Below are 25,633 nucleotides of genomic sequence, written 5' to 3'. Positions count from 1 at the left end.
ACGCACCAGCTTCACTTCCTGTCTGTATTTCACTTCCTGGTCATATGTTACCTCACTTCCTGTCTTTATATCACTTCCTGGTGATATGTTACCTCATTTCCTATCTGTATATCACTTCCGGATCATATGTTACTTCACCTCTTGTCTGTATATCACTTCCTGGTCATATGTTACCTCACTTACTGTCTGTATATCATGTCCTGTTCATATGCCACTTCACCTCCTGTCTTTAAGTCACTTCCTGTCTAAATGTCACTTCCTGTCTGCAATGACATCCTTTCCTCCCCAGTTGTGGTATCATATGTTACCTCACTTCCTGTCTGTATATCACTTCCTGTCTGTATGTCACTCCCTGTCTGCAGTGACATCCCTTCCTCTCCAGCTGTGGCACCACTTCCGATGTCTGTACAATCACACTCCTCCTTTCTCAGTGTCCTACTCGGTATAATTGAAAAAAATGCCCACTTCTAAGTAATGTCATCAAAGGGGGATTCCCGTCAATTTTTAGTATATGATTATTATAAAGATAACACTGAAATGGAAAAAAATAAGAATTAGAGATGAGCTCCGGCGTGTTCGAGTTCGCACGTGCCCGATCCCGCCAGGAGGTTGACACTGCATTCCGCTAATCACAGACAGTGAGACATTTCCCTATCTGTGCAGCTGCGGATCGGGAAATGTCTCACTGCCTGTGATTAGAGGAGTCCAATGTCGGCTTCCTGGCGGGATCGGGCACGTGCGAACTTGAGCATGACCAAAATCATCCCTGATAAGAATCATCACATCCTGTAACCATCTTAAAAAATTGCTGGTAAACGCACAGAAAAATTAAGTTTTGTTGTGTTTTTCCTTTAGGCCTCTTTCATACTTGTGCAACTTGGCACTGCACAGTCGTACTCCATGATTTCCAGTCGTACTCCATGATTTCCAATCAGTGCCATTTGTATCTGTGTGACTTTAGGTCGTAGTGACTCCAGAGTAGTACCTGCACTACTTTGGTCTGACTTTGATGCGTTTTGAGGTCCGTAGACCTCAAGACTACACAGGCATTGCTTCAAGTACAGTCAAAGTCGAAGTTAAAAAAAAAAAAAATTGCACGACTTTTAGGTCTCACAGGTGTGAAAGGGGCCTTTTTAAAATATTTGCACTGTGTATTGATGTGTCTACAATAATGAAGGAGAATTCTGTGAGTAGAAGGAATATGGCGTACATATGTGGTGTATACACAAGTAGGCTCACACTATTATACCGCACCCGGTATTCACTGTAACTTACACAGCCCAAATTTTGTACCGCACCCAGGATTCACTGTAACTTACACAGCCCAACTTTTGTACTGCACCCGGAATTCACTGTAACTTACACAGCCCAACTTTTGTACCGCACCCAGGATTCACTTACACAGCCCAACTTTTGTACCGCACCCGGTATTCACTGTAACTTACACAGCCCAACTTTTGTACCACACTGTCAGAATATTTATACTGCTCTGATATAACAGTGTCTCCATGTAAATAAGCAAAGATCTGTAAGTTAGGAAAATCTCAACTTATTTCCATAAATCAATATGTAACAAGTTTCTTTTAATCGATTAATTTCTTTTTAACAGCATATACCAATCTTAGTGAATACAGTCTACAGTAGGGAATATATAAGTATATTTTTTCACAAGACATGTATTCACAATAAATGGTTAGACTTGAGGTAACACAAAGAGATAACTATTACATAAAATACAAACTTAAAACGATAAATGCAATGTGATATGAAGCTCAATAATGAAATTAAAAAGAAAGCAAGATTACGTTTTCCCCAGGTATAGTAGAAACCATAGATAAGTGTTCTATATAATCAGACCACAATTGTCTGTGAATTGCGCAGTCAACAGTCACTCCCCTGCAGTTGGAGTGAGAATAGGCTATGCAAAACGGGAGACGAAATCGCTAATATTGCGCTAAATCTGATATTAATAAAAACGTATAAAAACAAAAATCAGTTTTTAGAGAAAAATCTAATATGGTTCATACGGCTGGGACTGTAATCTCGTTACCCTTAAATATGAAATATAAAACATAGAAGGAAGGAAATAAACGATAGTAAATAATAATCAGATAAACAGCAAGGTATATTTACCACAGTTAAAATGGCTGCTAGCTTAAAATGGTCGTTACCAGAGTCCTTAAGATGGCTGCTTTCCCAAAATGGTGGCCAGTTAGGGAGGAGTTTCGTTTGGCGTCCTTCAAAGTTTCAGATAAGGGATGGCGCAAGATGGAGTATGTATAGATGAGTATATGTATGGATGTGAGTAGCGTGTGTGTTGAAAGTGTAATGAATGTTGTCGTAATGTGTGTGTCCTATTACATCTGGGTTTCCCTTTTTTATATTGTGTGGAACAAAAGGGAAGTATAATTACCATAAGCCAAACCCAGAAGGAGGAACTTTATCCCCATTGGTTGGGATTACTTATCCATTAACCACTTAAGCCCCGGAGGATTTGGCTGCTAAACGACCAGAGGGTATTTTGCGATTCGGCACTGCGTGACTTTAATGGACAATTGCGCGGTCGTGCGACGCTGTACCTAAACGAATTTGGCGTCCTTTTTTTCCCACAAACAGAGCTTTCTTTTGGCGGTATTTGATCACCTGTGCGATTTTTTGATCACGCGCTATAAACAAAAAAAGAGCGTAAATTTTGCAAAAATAGCAATATTTTTCCCTTTTTTTATATGAAATTCCCCCCAAAAAAAATGTAAAAATCAAAATTTGTTAATATTTTTGGCCAATTTGTTTTATGCTACCTATGTTTGGTAAAAAAAAAAACGCAAAAAGCGTATTTTGATTGGTTTGCGCAAAAGTTATTGCGTTTACTAACAAAGGGAAAGATTTTTGTCATTTTTGTTGTTTTTTTTTTTAACGCGTAATGGCGGCGATCTGCGATTTTTTTTGCGGTACTGCGACATTGCGGCGGACAGATCGGACCCTTGACTGACATTTTTGACACTTTTGGGGTTACCAGTGACATTTCTACAGTAATCAGTGCTATATATATGCACTGTTACTGTAAAAATACACTGGTAGTGAAGGGGTTAACTTTATTTGAGAGGGAGGGGCTGTGTGTGTCCCTAGGGGCGTGATTCTAACTGTGATTGGCTGTGGCTTCAACTGTATGCAGAGTGATCAATGGATCTACATAGTAGATCCATGTGATCATCTCTCATACAGAGAGGAGAATGACAGGCAGCTTGTTTACACAAGATGCCTGACTTTCTCCCTCTCCCCCGCCGATCGCAGAGTGGCCGGCGGCGATCGGGTCCGCCGGTCACACGCGCGGGGGGGTCCGTGACCACGCGGGAGCGTGCCTCCGGCGGCGCGCGCTCGCTCCCTAAACCCTCACAGGCGAGCGACGTAGACCTACGTCACTTTGCCTGTGAGGGGCTGACCGCCGCCGTAGATAGTCGTGCGGCGGTCGGCAAGTGGTTAACTGGTGAGGTCAGTGGGCGACACCTCTACTAGTTATCCAGTATATTGGATATTCGAATTATATGATAAGTTCTTCATTTAAGAATAATCATAAAAACAATATAAAAATCTGTCCATACTCTCATGGTACATACGTGTCCATCTAATATCTCCATCATGTATCTAGGTAAGGATTGAACCTGGTAACGCCATTTAATAAGGATATATTATTAATACAATATACATATTGATTGGAAATGACTGATTTAACCAGAGACTAAATTTAGTAGAAGTCACCAAAGGGGGCAGTATTGTATTACTCTTAGATTCAGTATATAGAATACAATTGCATTATTTTTTTTCACAGATAACCTTTTCGACCTTGGCTGGAGAAAAGTAATTAAATCACTTGGATCCTGTCAAACCCTTCAGACTCTTTGGCTGGATTGGAAGATCTATGATGGCCATAAAAACTTAACAAAACCTACACAAACGTTTCTAAAATGAAGTAATTAGCTTCACCGAAGTAAAATTATTATGTGCAAAAATATAAAACCAAAATGTGGTATACAAAGCATTCCTAAATATGCATATGCTACACACACGTATAATTATTGTTAATATTTTCTCACACATGATGTATCTTTAAAACTTAGTTTAAATGAATCTAATAGAATACACTCAACTATTGTTCATTGTCATACACAGATAGGATTATAAGCTGGACTGGCCATCAGTGACTGGTATGGTGTCTGGCTTGTAGGATTTATACGACTTAGCCAAGACGTAAGGAAACTTTTATGCCTTGGAAAACCTCTCCTCCACCTACTTTAAAATGAAGTAATTAGTTTCAAGACACATAAGTCCTTACACATGATGATGCTTTCTAAAACGTATTTTTAAATAAACCTTTAAAAAGAAATATACTGAACTTATTGTTCATTGTAAAATACAGACAGACCAACATCTGGACTGGCACGACATTATTTCTTATCTGATGAGATGTAAAAAGGGCCTCATTATTTACGACCAAAGAAAGACAGAAATATCTGTTGAAAATATAAGACCTTTTTGTAAAATACATTTTATTTAAAAAGGATATATGAACTTTCAATCACCCCTATACAAGATGGATGCTGTGCTGTTCAGAATTTCTCTGTATATAACTGAATATACATGGCTTATATATATATATATAATTCAATTTTTCTTTTATTTAATCTCCCCAATAATCCTGACAACACCCAGTATTCACTGTAACTTACACAGCCCAACTTTTGGTCGCAGGAGCACCCCAGATCCTCTTCTCCCTTTTACTAGAATTCTTAAGTGGGACAAGAGCGAGGGGCAATACTGTAGAGCAGTGCTGCCCAAACTCACCCCTCAATAACCCCCAACAGGTCATGTTTTCAGGATTTTCTTCACCTTGTACAGGTGCTTGTGATCCAGGTCAATGACTCTGTATTCATGCCAGATTTTATTTCTGAGGGAAAATCCCCAAAACATGGACTGTTGAGGGTACCTGAGGACTGAGGTTAGGAACTACTGAAGAAGAAAAAACACAGGAGTGAAAAAAGGGGAAATCTTCCGCCCATAAAAGTGGACTTTAAAGGACGTAGAGTTATCAAAATACAGTAGTACATACATATACATCATAAAAACCACCACATCATAGCAAGATACCCCCCAGCATTTCCAAGGGCTTGCTATAACTATCTAGTCGATGGTTGTGTAGAAATAGGGTTGGTAGGTCTGGTAGGGCTAACGCGTTTCGCAGAACAGATTTGTACGTATAATGCTTCCTCAGTGGCCCTTCACATTAGCCATATTATTATCCACTTCTGGACTGAGCCTATTTCTGACATGTTATTAACAGGTTAAAAATCTGTATTTTTAGCTAGAAAATTACTTAGAACCCCCAAACATATATATATTTATTAGGAATATATGGGCCGATATATCAGGGGCCAATATGCACTTTTCCCGATATATCAGTATTGGCCCCAGAACTGGCCGATAATACCAACATTTTTGTGACATCATTCTGCCTTCTTAGGCCACCTTCCTCGCCTTGGACAGCCTCGTCTGGAGTCGGGACTAGTCTTGCGCGAGTGTATCACAGCCATACACCCAACCACAGCAGCCCAATGCCAGCCAGCCATCCACAAGCCCTGTACCAGCCAGCCACAGGCACTGTACCAGCCAGCCAGCCACCCACAGCTCCTGTTCCAGCCACCCACCCACTACAGGGTGGCAGCCAGTCAGCCACCCACCACAGGGTGTCAGACAGCCAGCCACCCACAGGCACTGTACCAACCAGCCACCTATAGGCCCTGTACCAGCCAGCCACCCACCTACTACAGGGTGCCAGCCAGCCATCCATTCACCACAGGGTGCCAGCCAGACAGCCATCCACCACAGGGTGCCAGCCACCCACTACAGGGTGCCAGCAGGCCAGCCACCCACCACAGGGTGCCAGCAGGCCAGCCGTTAAGCATTAAACAACAATTAACATATTCAGTACCAGATTTGTGTCAAAAACTGGTCTTTATTTTTCAAAACTTTCAAATGTACAAAATATCGGCCGATATCGATACGTTGTGACCAAAATATCGGTATCGGCCCAGAAAAAAACATATCCCTAATATATATATATATTTTTTTAGCAAAGACTTTGGAGAATAAAATGGATTGTTGCAATATTTTAAGTCAGGCGGTATTTGCGCAGCAGTCTTTCAAACGCCATTTTTTTTTGGAAAAAAATACATTTCATTGCATTTAAAAAGAAAACTAAACAATAAAGTTAGCCCAATTTTTTTGTATATTTTTTTTTATGTGAAAGATGATGTCACACCGAGTAAATAGATACCTAACATGTTACGGTTTAAAATTCCACACCCGCGGAATGGCGACAAACTTCTGACAATAAAAATCTCCAAAGGTGACGCTTAAAAACTTTTTTAACGATCGCCAGTTTAAAATTACAGAGGGGCTCTTTTTTTTTTTTTTAATTACCAGTATTGCTCTCGCTCTGGCGATCGCAGCGATACCTCACATGTGTGGTTTGAATAGCGCTTTCATTTGCGGGCACGACTTCTGTATAAGTTTTCTTTTTCGCATGAGCTCACGGCGTCAGGAGCGTATTTTTAACCACTTTAAGACTGGAAGATTTTACCCCCTTCCTGACCAGGCCATATTTTGCGATTCGGCAATGCAATACTTTAAACAAAAAATTGCATGGTCGTGCGGCGCTGTACCCAAATTAAATTTACGTCCTTTCCCCCCCCACCACAAATAGAGCTTTATTTTGGTGGTATTTGATCACCTGTGCGATTTTTAATTTTTGAAAAAAGGAGCGACAATTTTGAAAAAAAAAAAAGAAACAATGTTTTTCACATTCTGATATATAACATTCCCAAAAAAAAAAAATTAAAATTTTTTTAACATTTTAAGTCAATTTGTTTTCTGCTACATATTTTTGGTAAAAAAAAAAAAAAAAAAAAATCGCAATAAGCGAATTTTGATTGGTTACTAACTACGGGAAAGATTGTCATTTTTTATTTTTTTTTTTACTAGTAATGGCGGCGATCTGCGTTTTTTTGCGGGACTGCGACATTGCAGCGGACAGATCGGACCCCTAACTGACATTTTTGACGGGACCAGTGACATTACTACAGTGCTAAATATATGCACTGTCACTGTAATAATGACACTGGCAGGGAAGGGGTTAACACTGTTGGTGATCAAGGGGTTAAATGTGTGCCTCATGCTTACTGACGTGTGTGGGGAGAGGGGATTGTGTGACAGAGACATAGATTGCAGGTTCAGCTATGCTGAATCCTGTGATCTGTCCCTGTCTGTCACAGAGAAGATCCGCCTGCTTTGTTTACACAAGCGGGCGGATTTTCTCACTCTTTTCCCGACGATTGGGGGAAGAGAGACGGTGATCGCCGCCTCTCCTCCTGCGGTCCGACTCCGGAGGCGTGGCTTATGGAATGACCATAGAGACCTGTGTTCCTATATAGAAGGATCACAGGCGCTCTGTGATCATTCCAGGGAGAAGAACGGTCAGCTGTGTTTACAACAGCTGACCATCCTTTTCTCTCAGCGGGGAGCGATTGCGGGTGTCAGGCGGCAATCGGAGCCGCCTGCCCCGTACAGTTACATCAGGTTCGCGCAGGACCGGCTGCCTGGCGCAGTAAAACTGCAGCGGGCGGTCATTGAGTAGTGAATATCAGATTGGAGGAGTGATATTGGTCTGTAAGAATTTGGTTGAGTAGCAGGCTTAAGGAGAAGTTTAATACAGGCCCTAGACATGGATATAGGCCAGTGTTTTTCAAACTGTGTGCCGCGGCACCCTAGTGTGCCGCACAAAAATTGCAGGTTTGTCGTGGTAATACAGTGGTGTCGGGAAGGGGGGCTCTCATAGTCAGTGGCGTCGGGAGGGGGGGCTGACCCAGGCTATAGCCCCGAGTGGGCCCCCAAAAAGCCCCGGGTCCCGTAGTGCTCCTTTTTTACATTATTAGCCCCGAGTCCTGGGTGGCAGGCCGATCCTCCGCTGGCCTGTACTGCAGTCCGGTGCACTGGTTGCTAGGATCGCCTGCCGCCTGGCATCTAGAGAGCGAGGCGAGGCCCTCAGCATTCAAATAAAAAAGTTATTCGCAACAAAAATTGTTAAATCTTTTCAGGTGTGCCGCAAAAATCTTTTTGGTGCGCCACAAGAAACACGGATATAGGCAGTTGCTGACCGTCCCTCATTAAATACTTTTAGCGGTTGTATACTTGATCTCGGAAGCAGGCAGCGGCCATCGAGGTTGTGGGCATCTGAAGCCCACTCCCGTATATGTCCTGGATTAGGTGCAGCTGGCTACCCAGCATGCACCTCCCGATATAGCGCCTGCGCAGTGATGGCGCTTCGCAGCACAGTCTGTGGATTACAGGTTGCCATAGCAATTCTTCCAAAATGTTGCCTAACTCCTCCCCATCGCGTCACTTCCTGTCTCGAAAAACTGTGGGATTTAGAAGACTCCTAGAATAGAGGACGCCGATATCCCAGGAGTCCATGGAAATCCCCCAATGATGAGTCGCCTTGGCGGCCGGGTCGGAAGTGCCGCCTCAATATATTTAAAAGGTATTGAGAAAAAAAAAAAAAAGAATATCTATTTAGGAAATTTGGGTATGGAGATCAGAGGAACTTGTGAAAATGGGTGGAACTCCGCTTTAAGGAAGCTCACCCGCATGAATTCTCTGATGTCGCACAAGGTTTACTTTAGCAATGAAAGATTTCCCGCACTCCGAACATGAATAAGGGCGCTCACCTGTGTGAATTCTCTGATGTTGCACAAGGCCTGCTTTAGCACTGAAAGATTTCCCGCACTCTGAACATAAATGGGGACGCTCACCTGTGTGAAATTTCTGATGTTTAACAAGATGATCTTTTTTTTGGAAAGATTTCCCGCACTCTTAATATGAACAGGAAAATCTGTCGGTGTGGAGTTTCTGGTGTATTGTAAGAACATTCCTTTGAGTGAAAGATTTCCCGCACTCTGAACATGAATAAGGACGCTCGCCCGTATGAATTCTTTGATGTTTAACAAAGTCTCCTTTGTGAGTGAAAGATTTCCCGCACTCTGAACATGAATAAGGGCGCTCACCTGTGTGAACTCGCTGGTGTAGCACAAGCTGTCCTTTCTGAATGAAAGATTTCCCGCACTCTGAACATGAATAAGGGCGCTCACCGTTGTGAATTCTCTGGTGCTGAATAAGTTTTCCTTTGATGAGGAAAGATTTCCCGCACTCTGAACATGAATAAGGGCGCTCACCCGTGTGAACTCCCTGGTGTTGCACAAGGTTTCCTTTCTGAATAAAAGATTTGCCGCACTCTGAACATGAATAAGGGCGCTCACCCGTGTGAACTCGCTGGTGCTGAATAAGATAATCTTTGCTGGTGAAAGATTTCCCGCACTCTGAACATGAAAAAGGGCGCTCACCCGTGTGATTTCTCTGGTGCTGAACAAGACTACATTTTTTGATGAAAGATTTCCCGCACTCTGAACAGGAATAGGGACGCTCACCTGTGTGAATTCTCTGATGTTTAGTAAGGAGATCTTTGAGATTGAATGATTTTCCGCACTCTGAACATGAATAGGGACGCTCACCTGTGTGAATTCTCTGATGTTTAACAAGGCTTTCTTTATGGGAGAATAATCTCCCGCACTCTGAACATGAATAAGGGCGCTCACCTGTGTGAACTCTCTGGTGTTGCACAAGGTTTACTTTCTCAACGAAAGATTTTCCGCACTCTGAACATGAATAGGGACGCTCACCCATGTGGAGTTTTTGGTGATTTAAAAGTTTTCCTTTCCAAGTGAAAGATTTCCCGCACTCTGAGCATGAATAGGGGCGCTCACCCATGTGAACTCTCTGGTGCTGAATAAGTCTTCCTTTCTTAGTGAAAGATTTCCCGCACTCTGAACATAAATAGGGACGCTCACCTGTGTGAATTCTCCGGTGTTCAACAAGGGCTCTTTCATTATTTAAACATTTCCCGCACTCCAAACATGAATAAGAGTGCTCACCCTTGTGAACTCTCTTGTGTGAATCAAGGCAATTTTTATGAGTGAAACTTTTCCCGCACTCTGTGCATATAAATGGTCCCTCGCCTGTCTGAACTCTCTGGTGCGTTAGAAGTAAGCTCTTTTTGGTGAAACATTTCCCGCACTCTGAACATTTATGAGGATCCTCAGCCTTGTGGAGTTTCTGATGTGTAAGAAATTTGCTTTCGTTAGTAAAAGATTTCCCGCATTTCGAACATGTAAGAGTTACACTGGTATGGGATCTGAGATGGATACGAAGTTCAGATTTGGTCTTGAAAGATTTTACGCACCCTAGACATGATAATATATTGTTATTGTGAGCTTCTTCATGGGGTGAGGAAGATTCCTTGGGATTAGAAGGATCTGTTGATCTATCTGCAGTGTGAGATCCTAAATGGATATTTGCAATCATAGTATGTGATTGGTGAGAAGATTCCCCCTGATCAGAGGGATCCATTGATGTCTCCGGACAGGAAGATCTGTGATGGATATTTTGTGTATTTGGATATCCTCCTGGAGGATCCTGTGTGATCACATTATCTTCTGACTTACAATCAGCAGATAATAGAAGAGGTCTCTCCGAGGAATTCCCGACATCGCATCCATCTGTTGGAAAGAAATGTAAAAAAAAATGTCAGTTGGTCACAAATAACTGGAGTTTTAGCCCCTCCTCCCTGTCAGTGGAAATGCCGATCTCACAGTTGGGCTCCTGTTCTCCCTCCAAAATCAATCAGAAAAGTGTTCACACCGAGTCCATATATGATCTGCAAATTCTTTATTAATAAATAACTGACTAAGGCTTCCAGTCCTTGGAACCCATCCCAGGGTCCCGCTAAGGGGAAACTCCACCACACAGTTCAGTTCACCTCTTTACAGCGTCCTCACTGATCACCTCCCACACACGGAGAGACCCTGAGGTCCGGTCCGGTTAAGAAGCAGGAAGTGACACATGCAGGGGAAGGTGCATCACAGCACCAAGTGTTAACTCTTCCAACACCACACATTAACCCTTTAGTAGGCAAACACATATTTAGTCTTTTAGAACCTGCCTACAGGACGATGTGAAGATCTAATAATTATCTAACATTTGTTCATAAACTCAGAAGTAAAATGAGACTGTGACCGGTGTCTTCCATAGTTTCTGTTACTTACTTGTGTGGATAGGTAGAGAAATGTCCTCCTGTTCACGTTTCATAATCATCCCAACCTCGACCGTGGAAGGCTGATCACCCCCCACATACGTCTCTACTTCTTCTTTAAGCTCAGCTTTTATATCAATCTGTTCTTCACCCTACACCAAAAATAATGAAAAACATCTATTAAAGTCAACTCAAGGCAGATATAGAAGACACAAATGACACGTCATTCAGTATGCACCCTCGGTTGGAAGAACACAAGGAGGAAGAGGACCTGTGATGACACTTAAGACCCACAGAGAAAGGAATTTATATTAAAAAAATAAAAATGAGGGATGAAAAATGTAGGGTGTTCAAAAGGAGCGAGAAACGGGGTTTGGGATGTGGATAACGAAGGCTGCACTTCAGATGTCGAAGTAAAGCAACAGATTACATAGAATAACGCAATTTCATGGCTTACAATACATATTTAGATATAGATATAGATGCCAAGTCCTACCTACCTGATCATGGTGAGGGATGGTGTGATCCTTCTGTTTGGAATCCCAGGAACACAGAGGAGGGGGAAATCTCTCACCCTAAAGCTCGATTCACACTACCACACCACCTCGCGGTCCATTGACTGCTACAGGACCCGTTCTAATAGGAGCGACACAAGTAGCTCCGACTTAGAAAAAGGGTCCTGTACTACTTCGGGGTGACCTTGGAGCGCCTTGCATAGACATTTGTTATATGAAGTCCGTGCAAGTCGTGCCGAAGTCGCGGTGCACGGGACTTCACAAGTCGCCTCCGAAGTAGTACAGAGTCGTGTCGCCATAGTGTGAACCGACTCTAAACCCCAAGGATGAAAGAAAAATAAACAGAGCAAGAGATTTCATAGAAAAATATAATCTCATAGTTTAGAATACTTATGAGTTATAATTGCTCAGTCCCATCTACCTGATGATGGTGAGGGATGGTGTAATCTTCCTGTCTGGAATCCCGGGAATACAGAGGACCTCCCTCCTCCATAGACTGCTGATCTCCAAACATCTCTTCTTTTTCCACTTCAACCTTAACTTTGATGTCTTTCAGTTCTTCACTCTAAACCCCAAAGATGAAAGAACAGATTTGTAAAAGAAAAAAAGGAGATGACACAGAAGAATTATCTCAAAAGTGTAGAGTTGTACAATGTATTTGAGTTCTAGTTGCTCAGATCCACCTACCTGATGATGGTGGGGGATGGTGTGACCTCCCTGTGTGGAATCCTGGGAATACAGAGGATGGGGACATCTCTCTGGTGGGTTCCCATTACTGGATCCATCTGTAGGAAACACACACACTGACTGAATCCATTGTTTCTATGTGTTTATCAGATGATGGGGGATCTAGGTGGACCCTCCGTACTGCTCTCTCCTTTACAATAAAGTCTCCTCTTACCCGGTGATGTGAGGGGTGGCTGATTCTCCATCATGACGCCCTTGTAGAGATCCTTGTGTCCTTCTAAATACTCCCACTCCTCCATGGAGAAATAGACAGAGGCATCCTGACACCTTATAGGAACCTGACACACACAATGATACAGTCACCATCCAGACACATCCCTTGTCTGTTACTGGATAATGTCCCAGAATTCCCAGCACCGCTCACCTCTCCTGTCAGCAGATTAATGATCTTCTTGGTGACTTCTAGAATCTTCTTGGGTTTCAGGAAATGGGATGCAGGCACTCTGATGGTTATATCTTCTCCAGGTTTCACCAGGAGGACTCTGCATTGAAACAACATTATTTTCATGTGATTCTCCCAGAATCCTCCTTACCACCCCAATCAGCAGGTAGACGATCTTCAGGGTGAGGTTTAAGTGGAATCCCAGCTAAAGCCTAACCTGTGTAAAATAAGATCTATATATATATATATATATATACAGTATATAGTTACCTATTTTCAGCCAGCTTTGGGGTCAGCAGCAAAGGTATAGAGAGAGCGGGAGCCATGACATCACCTGTAGGCTCCCATGGTGCAGCCATTATCCGCAGTTCCTCCTCTCCCCTGCAGCTTCTGCTGGCTGACATATGGAAGCAGAATTACGAGACCAGACCAAAGTGGGCTGAAAGTAGGTAACTATACACATTTGTTTTACCCAGGAAAAATAAGATAGGTCTTTTTTTTTTTGGGGGGGGGGGGGCATTTTTAAGACTATTTAGGTTTAACTAGAGTTCTACTTTAATATCCTCTCGGTCACATGACTCAGGTCCTCCTCTATCCCCATTGATGTAATCATGTGCTTTAAAAAGCAAAAAGAGCTATAATACCCAAAATGTAAATATGCAACAAATAAAGATCATTATCAGTTCGGTTTTCAATCGTCTATTAAATATTTTATGTTATTTTTCACGTTATTAATAAGTTAGTGAGAAGTACTATTTATGGTGACATCATACTTCCATATAGCGGAATATATGGCTCTATACAATATATAAGTAATATTTCTGCATTGATTATAATATATAAAACACACTATATATGTGTGTATCAGCATCCGTTGGAGATAAAAGACGGACATGACGGGGGGGGGGGGGGTACTGGGTGTAAATATAAAATAATATCTTTTCTTTTTTACTTTTAAATTTTTATTGGAATTTGAATTTAACAAGATCAATTGGTTATAATGTCCCATCCCTAATAATTATTAGTACACGATAACCAAATCCGCTTACAGATAAAATAATATCTTATTACCTCCTCTGCAGCAACTTCCAGTGATGTCTCCTCTCTACTTCCTCCTGACTCACCTCTGACCCGGAACTTCCTTTAAAGACCCTTATATCACTTCCTGGTCATAAGTTACCTCACTTCCTGTCTGCATATCACTTCCTGGTAATAAGTTACCTCACTTCCTGTCTGTATGTTTTTTTTTTCCCAATAAAAATGGAGACAGCCAGAGAGACTGCAGACATGGTACAGTGGAGACAGTCAGAGAGACTGCAGACATGGTACAGTGGAGACAGTCAGAGAGACTGCAGACATGGTACAGTGGAGACAGCCAGAGAGACTGCAGACATGGTACAGTGGAGACAGTCAGAGAGACTGCAGACATGGTACAGTGGAGACAGTCAGAGAGACTGCAGACATGGTACAGTGGAGACAGCCAGAGAGACTGCAGACATGGTACAGTGGAGACAGTCAGAGAGACTGCAGACATGGTACAGTGGAGACAGTCAGAGAGACTGCAGACATGGTACAGTGGAGATGGATGCTTCCCCCCTTTCCTCCCCCTCCTCTGTGTGCAGGCATGGCCAGACTCCTCTGTTTACTTCCCCCCCTGACTGACCCTTACTCCCTTGTCCCTGCACAAACTTCTACGCAGTAGGCTGTTACCTTGAAGTCTCTTTTGCTGCTGACTCTTCTTCCTCCTCCTCGCTGCCCTGGGACACGCATCTTTTCTGCCCGCTCAAGTCCGGAATGTCAGTGAGAAGAGAATCCATGGGGCTGTGCTGGAAACTACATTTCCCAGCGTGCAGCGCGGCTCACAGCCCTCCATAGAGATGACTAGGGAGGCGGCTCCTGCGGCTTGTCTAAAGCCGAGTAGACCCGCCCCCCACCCTAGCCGAGCCGAGCGGATCTGCAACCACCTGAGCCAAGCTGGAACACTCGCTTTCAAATAAATTCCACTCGCCAAATGCGACCAGGCGAGTGGAAATTTTGAGGGCTGCTCTAGAGTGTAAGGTTGAACTAGAAAGAGTTAACAAGCAGCTGTGTACAGAGATGGAAGATTTGGTCAGCTCCAAAGATGATGTTGGGAAAAGCGTTCAGGAGCTAGAAAAGTCTAAGCGAGCCTTAGAACAGCAAGTAGAAGACATGAAGATTCCGTTGCAGGAACTTGAAGAGGAATTACAGGCAACAGAGGATCTGTCCCAAAGAGGGGATAGTGTGCCTGATGCAGTTTATAAAAGGATCGGTGTTTTGGGGTCTGTCCTGAGTGAGCATCAGAAATTTGATGACATGTTTGAATCACCCCTCTGGATTAAACGCCACCTAGTGGAGAAAACTAAGGCTGTTGGTGAAAATGTGAAGCAAATGAATAAGTGCCTTTCAGGGAATATTTCCAAAATGGAACTGGTGAAAGACAGGTGGCAGAAGTTTGATCGTGATCTTGAGATACATTCCATGTGGAGTTCAGATAAAGAAAAGGAACTAGGTGACCTTGAGCGGTCAAATAGTTCAGCAGATATGCAATTCAACCAAATCACGGAAATACTAAAGGAGCTACAAGGGAAAAGTAGTGCGATAGCGGAAAGTGCAGTGAAGAAACCTGTAATGGACTGTGTTGGTGCCTTTGACCCATGTGTTGGTGGAAGGAAAGTTGATGATGTCTCTGGAAAAAGGAACAGGGGTCACTTTGAAGAAATGTGTGACCGCCTGTTGTCGCAAATGGAAGGCCCTCTGCACAGCATTCTAGAGCAAGCTAAGCTCAAGAAAGAAGATCATTCCCTTTTACAACAAAGAGTCAATGATTGTGTACAGCTGTATGACTCTAGTCACAGAGGGACGTCAAGAGTCCCTACTTGGAACAAAGCTAAGTGAAGCAGAGGTTCTCAAAGTTTTGTGGAAGGCATTTGTTGATTGCAGAGAGAGGCGGCTCAAGAATGTTGAAGACTTTAAGACTAGCACAGTTGAGTTGCCTATGGATCACGGTCCTCCATGGTGGATAGGACAAACTTGTATGCAAGACAAACTTGAGAAGGAGCGAAATGATGCCAAAAATGCAGTTGAAGAATGTGTATATGAGATGAGGGACAAACTGTGTGACATTTATGAGAAATCTGTCAATGAAGATGACAGAAACAGTTTCACCCTGAAGCTTGAAGATACTAGGAGGCTTATCAATGAGAATCAAGAGCAGTGCCTGACACATGACAGTGCCTGGAAAACTGTGTCCCAACCCTAAGGTTGAAACAAGAGGGGGGGGGGGTATGTGACAGGAAGTCAGGTAAATCTGTGGATGTAGTCACAGACGGGAGATACATTTCCACCTGGTTTAGAAAATTCACCAATTACTATAGGGCAGGAGTTCCCAAACTGTGGGTCGGGACCCACTGGTGGGTCGCGAGCTGCATTTGAGTGGGTCGCGATGAGCTGGAAATCACTGAGAGCGGGCCTGCTTAAATTGTGCTGTGTGAGCCTGCGCAAATTACAGAGAGCCAAAACAGTCAAATCGCGATGGATTCAGGACCCCGCCTATGCAGTTTATGGAGGCTGGTCTGCATTTCCCACGAGGAGGATGCTTGCATCAGTGAGTACGTATGTGGACTGTTATGTAGGATATGTTCATGGGGTGCAGAGCCAGCTCCTCAGTCCTGCTGGCAGCAGCGGTGGTGGCTAGACTGGCGGCAGGATTTTCTCAGCTATAGCGGACAGAGACAGCAGCCTTGATGCCATAGGAGGACCAGGTGGCCTGGCGGGGTCAGGAGTTCATGGCAGCTTCTGTGACCCCAGTAGAGGATCTGAAGGAGAAGAGCCAGGACACCAAGACCAGCATAGAGCTCCTCATCATGGAGACTCTGGGTGAGGTGTGCTGGGCCCTGGAGAGGGCAAACAGGGGCTTCACCTTCACTATGGACCATTGGGAGAGGAAGGAGGGTGAGTGCTATATAGCCTTATATTTATTTAAATATTAAGTATTTTCAAAAATAAAATTGATTGATATTTCTAGTTTAACATCCCCCTCCCTTTAAAATATTATTTATTATTATTATTTGCATTCATATAGCGCCAACAAATTCCGTGGCGCTTTACAATATTCGAATACAAGCAAGTGGGTCCCGAAAAATAACTTTATTCAGAAGTGGGACTTGGCCCAAAAAAGTTTGGGAAGCCCTGCTATAGGGTGTCGGCTGCAAAGGTAGCCAGAACTGGCTTAAGGAAGTTGAAAGGCTTTCAGCTGTTCGGAATGAGGAAGTTAAGGCCTCTATAATTTGTCCAAAGGAAGTCTATTGATTGCTGCCTCCTGACGCTGTGTGAGCTGGGGAGAGGAGGACAGTCAGATGTGTGCCTCCCGACGCCGTGTGGGCATGGGAGAAGGATTGCTGCCTCCTGACGCTGTGTGAGCTGGGGAGAGGAGGACAGTGAGATGTGTGCCTCCCGGCGCCGTGTGGGCATGGGAGAAGGATTGCTGCCTCCTGACGCTGTGTGGGTAGAGGAGGACAGTCAGATGTGTGCCTCCCGACGCTGTGTGAGAATGGGAGAAGACCTCCTGAAGTGATGTGCGCTGAGGAGGGTAAAAAGTGTGAAGACTACGCAAGGTGAGGTCTGGACTATTTCTATGTCAAAAGAAATAAATGAACTGTTTGCTATGTGAAGAGACAAGCAAACGGACATGTTCAATGTGAAGAGGAAAAGGGACATGTTCAATGGACATTTGTTGTGTGAAGAAAAAACATGGACTATGGAGTGTCTGCTGTAGGATCAGCAAAGTTTGCCCAACAGTAGGTTGGAGACCGACTCCGTAGGTAGGTTCCTGTATGTGAGAAGGTAGCCGCCCACAGTGGCAAGAATTTATTCTGTGTTTTTTTTTTATTTTGATGTTTTGAGGCTTGCACTTGTGTGAAGTAAATTGCAAGAATAAACCAAACTATTGTTTGCAACCACTTCTCGGCTATCTCCCTGTGTAAACGCACCCCCCCAAGGGGTCATCCATACCCGCCACCGCGCACATCACTTCAGGAGGTCTTCTCCCATACTCACACAGCGTCGGGAGGCACACATCTGACTGTCCTCCTCTACCCACACGTCATCAGGAGGCAGCAATCCTTCTCCCATGCCCACACGGCGTCGGGAGGCACACATCTCACTGTCCTCCTCTCCCCAGCTCACACAGCGTCAGGAGGCAGCAATCAATAGACTTCCTTTGGACAAATTATAGAGGCCTTAACTTCCTCATTCCGAACAGCTGAAGGCCTTTCAACTTCCTTAAGCCAGTTCTGGCTACCTTTGCAGCCGACACCCTATAGTAATTGGTGAATTTTCTAAACCAGGTTGAAATGTATCTCCTGTCTGTGACTACATCCACAGATTTACCTGACTTCCTGTCACAATATATATATATATTTATATATAGAGAGAGAGAGCGATGCAATCAGTTAGGCCGCCCTTGCACTACATAATTGAAGGTAAATTTAAATTGTATAATGTATGGCCAGCTGTAGGGGGCACCGAGTTTTAGCTCGACTTAAAGTAACATTAACAAACATGTTATACCTACCTGCTCTGTGTAATGGTTGTGCACAGAGCAGCCCCAATCCTCTTCCTCTGGGGTCCCCCACCAGCGCTCCCCAGGCAGGCATGCCCCTATTGACACAGACCAGGTAACTCAGCCCCGCCCCTCGCTCCCTTGTCACAGCATTTTATTGGCAATCAATCTGCCCACTGAGGGAGACAGTGGCGAGAGCTGCTGCTCTCATGCACATCGCTGGATCAGATCGGGCTCAGGTAAGAATGAGGGAGGACCACCTGTCAAATGCTCTCCGAAGAGCAATTTAAAAGTGGATCGCTCTTCAGAGAGCAAAAGCATATGCAAAAGAGGCCCTAGGGCTCAATCACAACAGCACGTTGTAAAACGTGATATGCGTTTTTGAACCAACATTCCCAAAGTGCACGTTCTGGAAACTGGTTGTAGATGTAAATGGGTGCTGCAGCGACCAGCATCTTGGAACTGAAGATATTGAAAGCAAAAAGCATGTCACCAGTGCACCAAGCATCTCCAGGACGGGTCCAAAACTATATTTACACACCTTATGACAAAGTTACAGGCTGAGAAATCGGGTTGCGGAGGGAACACAGAGTGGAGAAAAACCCTGTCACCACGCAGGATAAAAAAAGGTCGCTCTTGATGCCATGGGGGTCCCAGTCATGGCACCCATAGTCATATGTCTAAAGGATGGCTTGGAGTCATTTGGTTTAACCACTCCGGAAGTACTGCTATATTGCAGTGGGAAATCTGACGCCAACTGACATTGGAAGGAACTGACTAACTGCCACTGATTTCACCAGTGACACTACTATAGTGATCAGTGATAATACTATACACTGTCACTGTACTAATGACACTGGCTGGGAAGTGGTTAATATCGGGGCAATCAAGGGCTGAAATATATGCCTAACTACACTATATTACCAAAAGTATTGGGACGCCTGTCTTTACACGCACATACTTTAATGGCATCCCAGTCTTAGTCCATAGGGTTCAATATTGAGTTGGCCCACCCTTTGCAGCTAAAACAGCTTCAATTCTTCCGAGAAGGCTGTCTACAAGGTTTAGGAGTGTGTCTATGGGAATGTTTGACCATTCTTCCAGAAGCACATTTGTGAGGTCAGGCACTGATGTTGGATGAGAAGGCCTGGCTCGCAGTCTCCGCTCTAATTCATTCCATTCAAAGGTGTTTTATTGGGTTGAGGTCAGGCCAGTCAAGTTCCTCCACCCCAAACTCGCTCATCTATGTCTTTATGGACCTTGCTTTGTGCACTGGTCAGCAGTTATGTTGGAACAGGAAGGGGCCATCCCCAAACTCCTCCCACAAAGTTGGGAGCATGAAATTGTCCAAAATGTCTTGGTATGCTGACGCCTTAAGAGTTCCCTTCATTGGAACTAAGGGGCCAAGCCCAACCCCTGAAAAACAACCCCACACCATAATCCCCCCTCCACCAAATGATTTGGACCAGTGCACAAAGGTCCATAAGGAGTTTTTCCTATAGGTAAGCCTATAATAAGGCTTACCTATAGGTGGTGTAAATATCTCCTAAACGTGTACTGTTTAGGAGATATTTACTGTACATGCAGCCAATGAAATCATTGGCGCATGCACTCTGAAGGAACAGCCACCCGTGCCATTTCTTCAGAGCCCTGTGCCGTAATGCGGCGGCTCCCACGTGCTGCGCGGAAGTAAGATCATCGCAGCTCTGACCAGTCACAGAGCCGGAGTCCGAAAACTCGAAAGAAAGACAGGGTGAAAATAGACACCGTCTCCAGCGATGAAATCGCATCGCTGGAATGCTTTGTTTTGAGATAAGTTTCACATAATGTGCTAGTATGCGATGCATACTATTACATTACGCCTTAGCCTTGCAGGTACAAAAAAAAGAATAAACGCTCTAAAGACATGGATGAGCGAGTTTGGGGTGGAGGAACTTGACTGGCCTGCACAGAGTCCTGACCTCAACCCGATAGAACACCTTTGGGATGAATTTGAGTGGAGACTGCGAGCCAGGCCTTCTCTCTCTTATTTAGTCTGTAGGACCTTGCTTTGTGCACCGGTGCGCAGTCATGTTGGAACAGGAAGGGACCATCCCCAAACTGTTCCTACAAAGTTGGGTGCATGAAATTGTCGAAAATGTTGACGCCTTAAGAGTTCCCTTCAATGGAACTAAGGGGCCAAACCCAACCCCTGAAAAACAACAACCCCCCTCCATTAAATGATTTGGACCAGTGCACAAAGCAAGGTCCATAAAGACATGGATGAGTGAGTTTGGGGTGCAGGAACTTGACTGGCCTGACCTCAACCTGATAGAAACCTTTGGGATGAATTAGAAGAGACTGCGAGCCAGGCCTTCTCATCCAACATCAGTGCCTGACCTCACAAATGTGTTTCTGGAAGAATGGTCAAACATTCCCATAGACACACTCCTAAACCTTGTGGACAGCCTTCCCAGAAGAGTTGAAGCTGTTATAGCTGCAAAGGGTGGGCCAACTCAATGTTGAACCCTACGGACTAAGACTGGGATGCCATTGAAGTTCATGTGCGTGTAAAGGCAGGCGTCCCAATACTTTTGGTAATATAGTGTATACATATACACCCACAAATATACTATATATATATATATATATATATATATATATATATATATATATACACACACACACACACACACAGCGTATATTTATAAGCAACATTTTTAGACACTTTGAGAAAAACCTTTATCTTGGGTAAGATTATTTTATAAATAATAAATAGAAATAGACATTGATATCCTAACTCCCCTACAGGAACCCGACACACACAACGACACAGTCACCTAGTGTCCTGGTTGCCCTCTTCTCCTCGGTGGTCAGGCGGTGAGATGTTCTCCTCAGTGGTCAGGCGGTGAGATGTTCTCCTCGGTGGTCAGGCGGTGAGATGTTCTCCTCGGTGGTCAGGCGGTGAGATGTTCTCCTCGGTGGTCAGGCGGTGAGATGTTCTCCTCGGTGATCAGGCAGTGAGATGTTCTCCTCGGTGATCAGGCGGTGAGATGTTCTCCTCGGTGATCAGGCGGTGAGATGTTCTCCTCGGTGGTCAGGCGGTGAGATGTTCTCCTCGGTGATCAGGCAGTGAGATGTTCTCCTCGGTGATCAGGCGGTGAGATGTTCTCCTCGGTGATCAGGCAGTGAGATGTTCTCCTCGGTGATCAGGCGGTGAGATGTTCTCCTCGGTGGTCAGGCGGTGAGACGTTCTCCTCGGTGGTCAGGCGGTGAGATGTTCTCCTCGGTGGTCAGGCGGTGAGATGTTCTCCTCGGTGGTCAGGCAGTGAGATGGAGACACCGTGGTGGAGGGCGATGTCCTCTGCTGATGGCTGCTCAGAGCTAATGGCTAACTAAATGTTTTCTTCCTTTGTTAAGTGCAGAGCCTGGCAATTAACTTTATAGCCTTCCCAGAATCCTCCAGGCCGCTCAGAGTAGGTTTACGTTTTTTATTACAGAGATAAGGATGAAGTCATGTGACCCTCTCAGAGTCCTCCTCACCTCTTCCTGATCTATACAGGATGCTCCTCTCTGTAGACGGATAATGAATTGGGAATTATCTGGACTGTACTGGGATTTGCTGTATAATGTATGCACAGAGTTCCTCCATGCTTCTGACACCTCAGACTGCTTCTTGCATTGTATTACAGGTTTTGCTAATTACTCTTTAACCCTGCCAACGTCAAAAGACATATGGTGGAACAGAATGGCTTCCAGCTGGTCAGGTTAATGGGCCTTACATCAGCTGCATTATCTCTTCTGCTGTAAGCAACAGTGTGGAGTCCCCTCGGGTGCTATACTTTTATATTTTAAGTGGAAAGCCTACGCAAAAAAAAAAAAAAATAGCACAGGGTCCTCCCTAAAAATCCATACCAGACTCTTGTATGAGCATGCAGCCTGGCTGGCCAGGAGAGGGGAAGGACAACCATACAACAGCAAGTCACGTGCCCCCCAACATATGAGGTACCGCTCATGGCAAAGCACCCTGTCCTATGTTGATGAAGACAAGGGCCTCTTTCCTAAAACCCTGGATCAGTGGTTGTGGTGGTCTGCAAATGGGGGGCTTATCAAAACCTGGAAGCCAACTTTTACCATAAGGGTGCACCCCGACACCCCCCCCCCCCCCACGATGTGTATTTTTAATTATTATTTCATTTATACTGCATGCTATTTTTTTTCACATACTTTGCACAGATTTATTTAATTTAACCACTTACGGACCGCCCACCGTGTATTTACGTCGGTACTTTGACGTTAAATACCGAGATTATGGCAGCAGATAGCAGCCATAACCCCAGTATTTTTGATTTCAATTATTTTTATTAAGTTAAAACATAAATGAACAAGAGAATAACAGCTTGTACATTGACCATCATCAAATATAACACAGGATAATATGTATAAATGGCGTATACATTGTTAGCAAAAATAAGTCGCAACAACAAAGCATGCATAGCGTGGAAACCATGAATGACGGAGAACATAAGTATCAAAATGCCTAATGCTCCGGGCACCCCAAGCGGAAACTAACTGTGCCAGGAGAAAGGTAGGCCAGCCATCCTAATTTCCATTATTGGTAAGGAGTTCCAACTGAGTTCCTGCAAGACAGGTGAACGCCATAGCAATATAACAACCAGTAACGTGGGACTTGTGAAAAGAAATAAGCAGGGATAACGGCAATGATGATACAAAAGTTATATAGGCCGAAGTTATCCAAGATTATTTAGCGGGCATATAACATGGAAGTATGAAGTCCCACACATTCATAACAAAAGTATCAGAGGGAATGAGGAAGAAGAGAAAAGAAGAGGGTAAGGGGGGATAGTAGAGTAGGGGATCTTCTGCAAAAAAGAGGGGGAGAGAGTAGGAAGAAGGAATAAAGAAAAGGAAGCAGAACAATTCTCCTCAGGGGATCCCGTGACCGGTCGGTAGGTGACCCAGGAATAGTGGGATCTTAGTGTATATAGCCCAGGGTTCCCATACTGCTTCGAAAACATGTTCCCTATCAAGGAGTATACCGGCGAGTTTTTCTTGCGCCATAATCCAGGATATTTTCCGTTTCGCTGCAGGAAGGGAGACTCCCTCCTTTTTCCAAGATTTAGCAAGTGTCATTTTGGTTTCCAATAGTATGAAAGAGAGGAGTTTGGACATATGTTTGGGGGCTTTGTCAACCTTAAAGTTGAGAAGAGCAATTTTGGGATCATGAGGGATATCTAGGCCCAAGATTCTTCGTAATATGTGGAATATCTTGTTCCAGAAAGATCTAATGCGAGGGCAGGACCACCATGTATGGAACATGGAGCCCACCAAACCACAATTTCGAAAGCATAAGGGAGACGTGTTAGGAAATATGGTGGCCAACCTGGACGGGACTCTGTACCATCTGAGAAACACCTTAATGGGCCATACACACTATAAGATTTTCTGAAGACTTTTTCCTTTAGATTTACCAAAACCATATAATATGAGGTCAAACCTAAACACTTTCAATATGTATGCAATCTGACGGGCCCTTGCACTACATAGAAAAGGTAAATCTGAAGGAAATCTAACCACAAAAGTTGTATAGTGTGTATCCAGCTTAACATTGGCTTCAATCAGGGAAACATTAGGGACGCCTTTAAAGGAGCTTCGGAAGTTTTGGGACCAGGTGTCCTGTGGAAACTCTGCTCCCAAGTCAGATTCCCACGTGTGTACATAAGGTTTCTCTGTAGCTTCTGCCAAAGAAGCATATATGGTGGAGATTCCACCCCTCTGATCCATTATATTAGAGCACCAAGTATTGTAGGGTGTTAGTCTGGGGGGGGGTTTGCTTTTGTCATGCCACAGGGAGTGGAGGAAATGGGAAATTTGAGAGTGTCTTAATATTTCCAAAGGAGGCATCTTCAGGATTTTTGCGCAGTGCGCGGGGGCCTAATCTGTTGAAGAAATGCCCAATTCTATATAGGCCCTTGTTGAGCCACCATTTGAAGGCACCAATATCCATGCCAGGGGTAAAGTTTGGGTTATTAAATAAATGGGTCAAAGGTTTCAGAATAGAAACAAGGGAAGGTTGCTTATGGAGTGAGTCGCAAAGGGAGAGAGAAAGAGAGTGTCGGGGAGAGGACAGAGGGTCTACGTTTAGGGGACCACCAAATTAGGTAGTCAATAGTGTTAAGTGGGACCACCTGCCGTTCAATCTGGACCCAGTCTGGTTTCGGGCCCCTAGAGTACAACATAGAAAATTGGGAGAGTTGTGCTGCCTGGTAGTACCACCATAAGTTTGGAAGACCAAGTCCTCCACCCTCCTTCCGTCTGTAAAGAATAGGTTTCGCGCAACGGTGGCCTTTGTTACCCCAAGAGTAATGTATAATTTTGGATTGTAAATTAGCAAGTTGCGGTTTTTTGAGGGGAATGGGAAGTGGCCTAAAGAGGTAAAGGATGCGAGGCAGTTGTGTCATTTTGATGGTGTTAATTCTCCCTATCCAGGAGAGGTCAAGTCTGGACCAGGATCTTAGATCCATTTCAAATTTTTTGAATGCTCCAGGGTAGTTCACCGAATAGAGCTTGTCAATGGAATTAGGGAGGTTGACGCCAAGATATGGAATATAGTGAGTGTTCCAGGTAAATGGGAAGTAAGAGCGGATGTTATCCACCAGATGGCTGGGGACTGAAATATTTAAAGCTGTAGATTTAGGCATATTCACCTGTAAGCCTGAAGCTTGCCCGAAGTTTGAGGATGTTGGGCGTGGAGGTGAGAGGGGAAGTAACGAATAGTAATAGATCATCCGCAAATAAAGCACACTTGTGTTCTGTTTCCGCATGTGACCCCCTTGATGTCCTGGTATCTCCGAATTGCTATAGCTAGAGTCTCTATCGCAATAGCGAAGACAATCGGAGACAATGGGCATCCTTGTCTTGTACCCCTGCGGATGTTAAGAGGGGTAGAATATTGTCCAGTTATTCGTATCTGGGCCGAAGGAGAAGAATAAAGCGATTGGAGCATGCCTCGGAAGTTCGGGCCAAAGCCCCATCTCTTCAATATCTCAAAAAGATAAGGCCACCTGACCGAGCCAAATGCCTTGTATAGGTCAATCGAAAGGAGGTAACCCTCTTGTTTGTTACCACCGCCCCATTGAGATTGAAGCAAGGGGGTTATGTCTATGGCCCTCCAGATCTGATCAGTGCCTTGACAGCCTGGTATGAACCCTTCT

At 44.2% G+C, this 25,633-nt stretch overlaps 1 protein-coding gene and 1 pseudogene across 2 annotated transcripts in view; both read right to left on the bottom strand.

Moving 5' to 3' along the window:
* LOC309564419 (uncharacterized protein) overlaps positions 1–12,730 on the bottom strand; it is a gene marked incomplete at its 3' end in the record, with an annotated part of 909,898 nt that extends 897,168 nt beyond the window's left edge. Inside the window, 1 exon segment of the mRNA XM_082269049.1 lies at positions 12,611–12,730. Coding sequence (XP_082125175.1) covers positions 12,611–12,695 — 85 coding nt within the window. The 5' untranslated portion in view covers positions 12,696–12,730.
* Positions 1–25,633, bottom strand: part of LOC309562722 — a 169,081-nt pseudogene that overhangs the window by 87,712 nt on the left and 55,736 nt on the right. The window lies entirely within an intron of this gene.

This window comes from Pelophylax lessonae, assembly GCF_965119305.1.
Source record: "Pelophylax lessonae genome assembly, chromosome: 9".
In the NCBI taxonomy this organism is placed as follows: Eukaryota; Metazoa; Chordata; class Amphibia; order Anura; family Ranidae; genus Pelophylax; species Pelophylax lessonae.
This window is presented reverse-complemented; position numbering and strand designations above follow the sequence as displayed.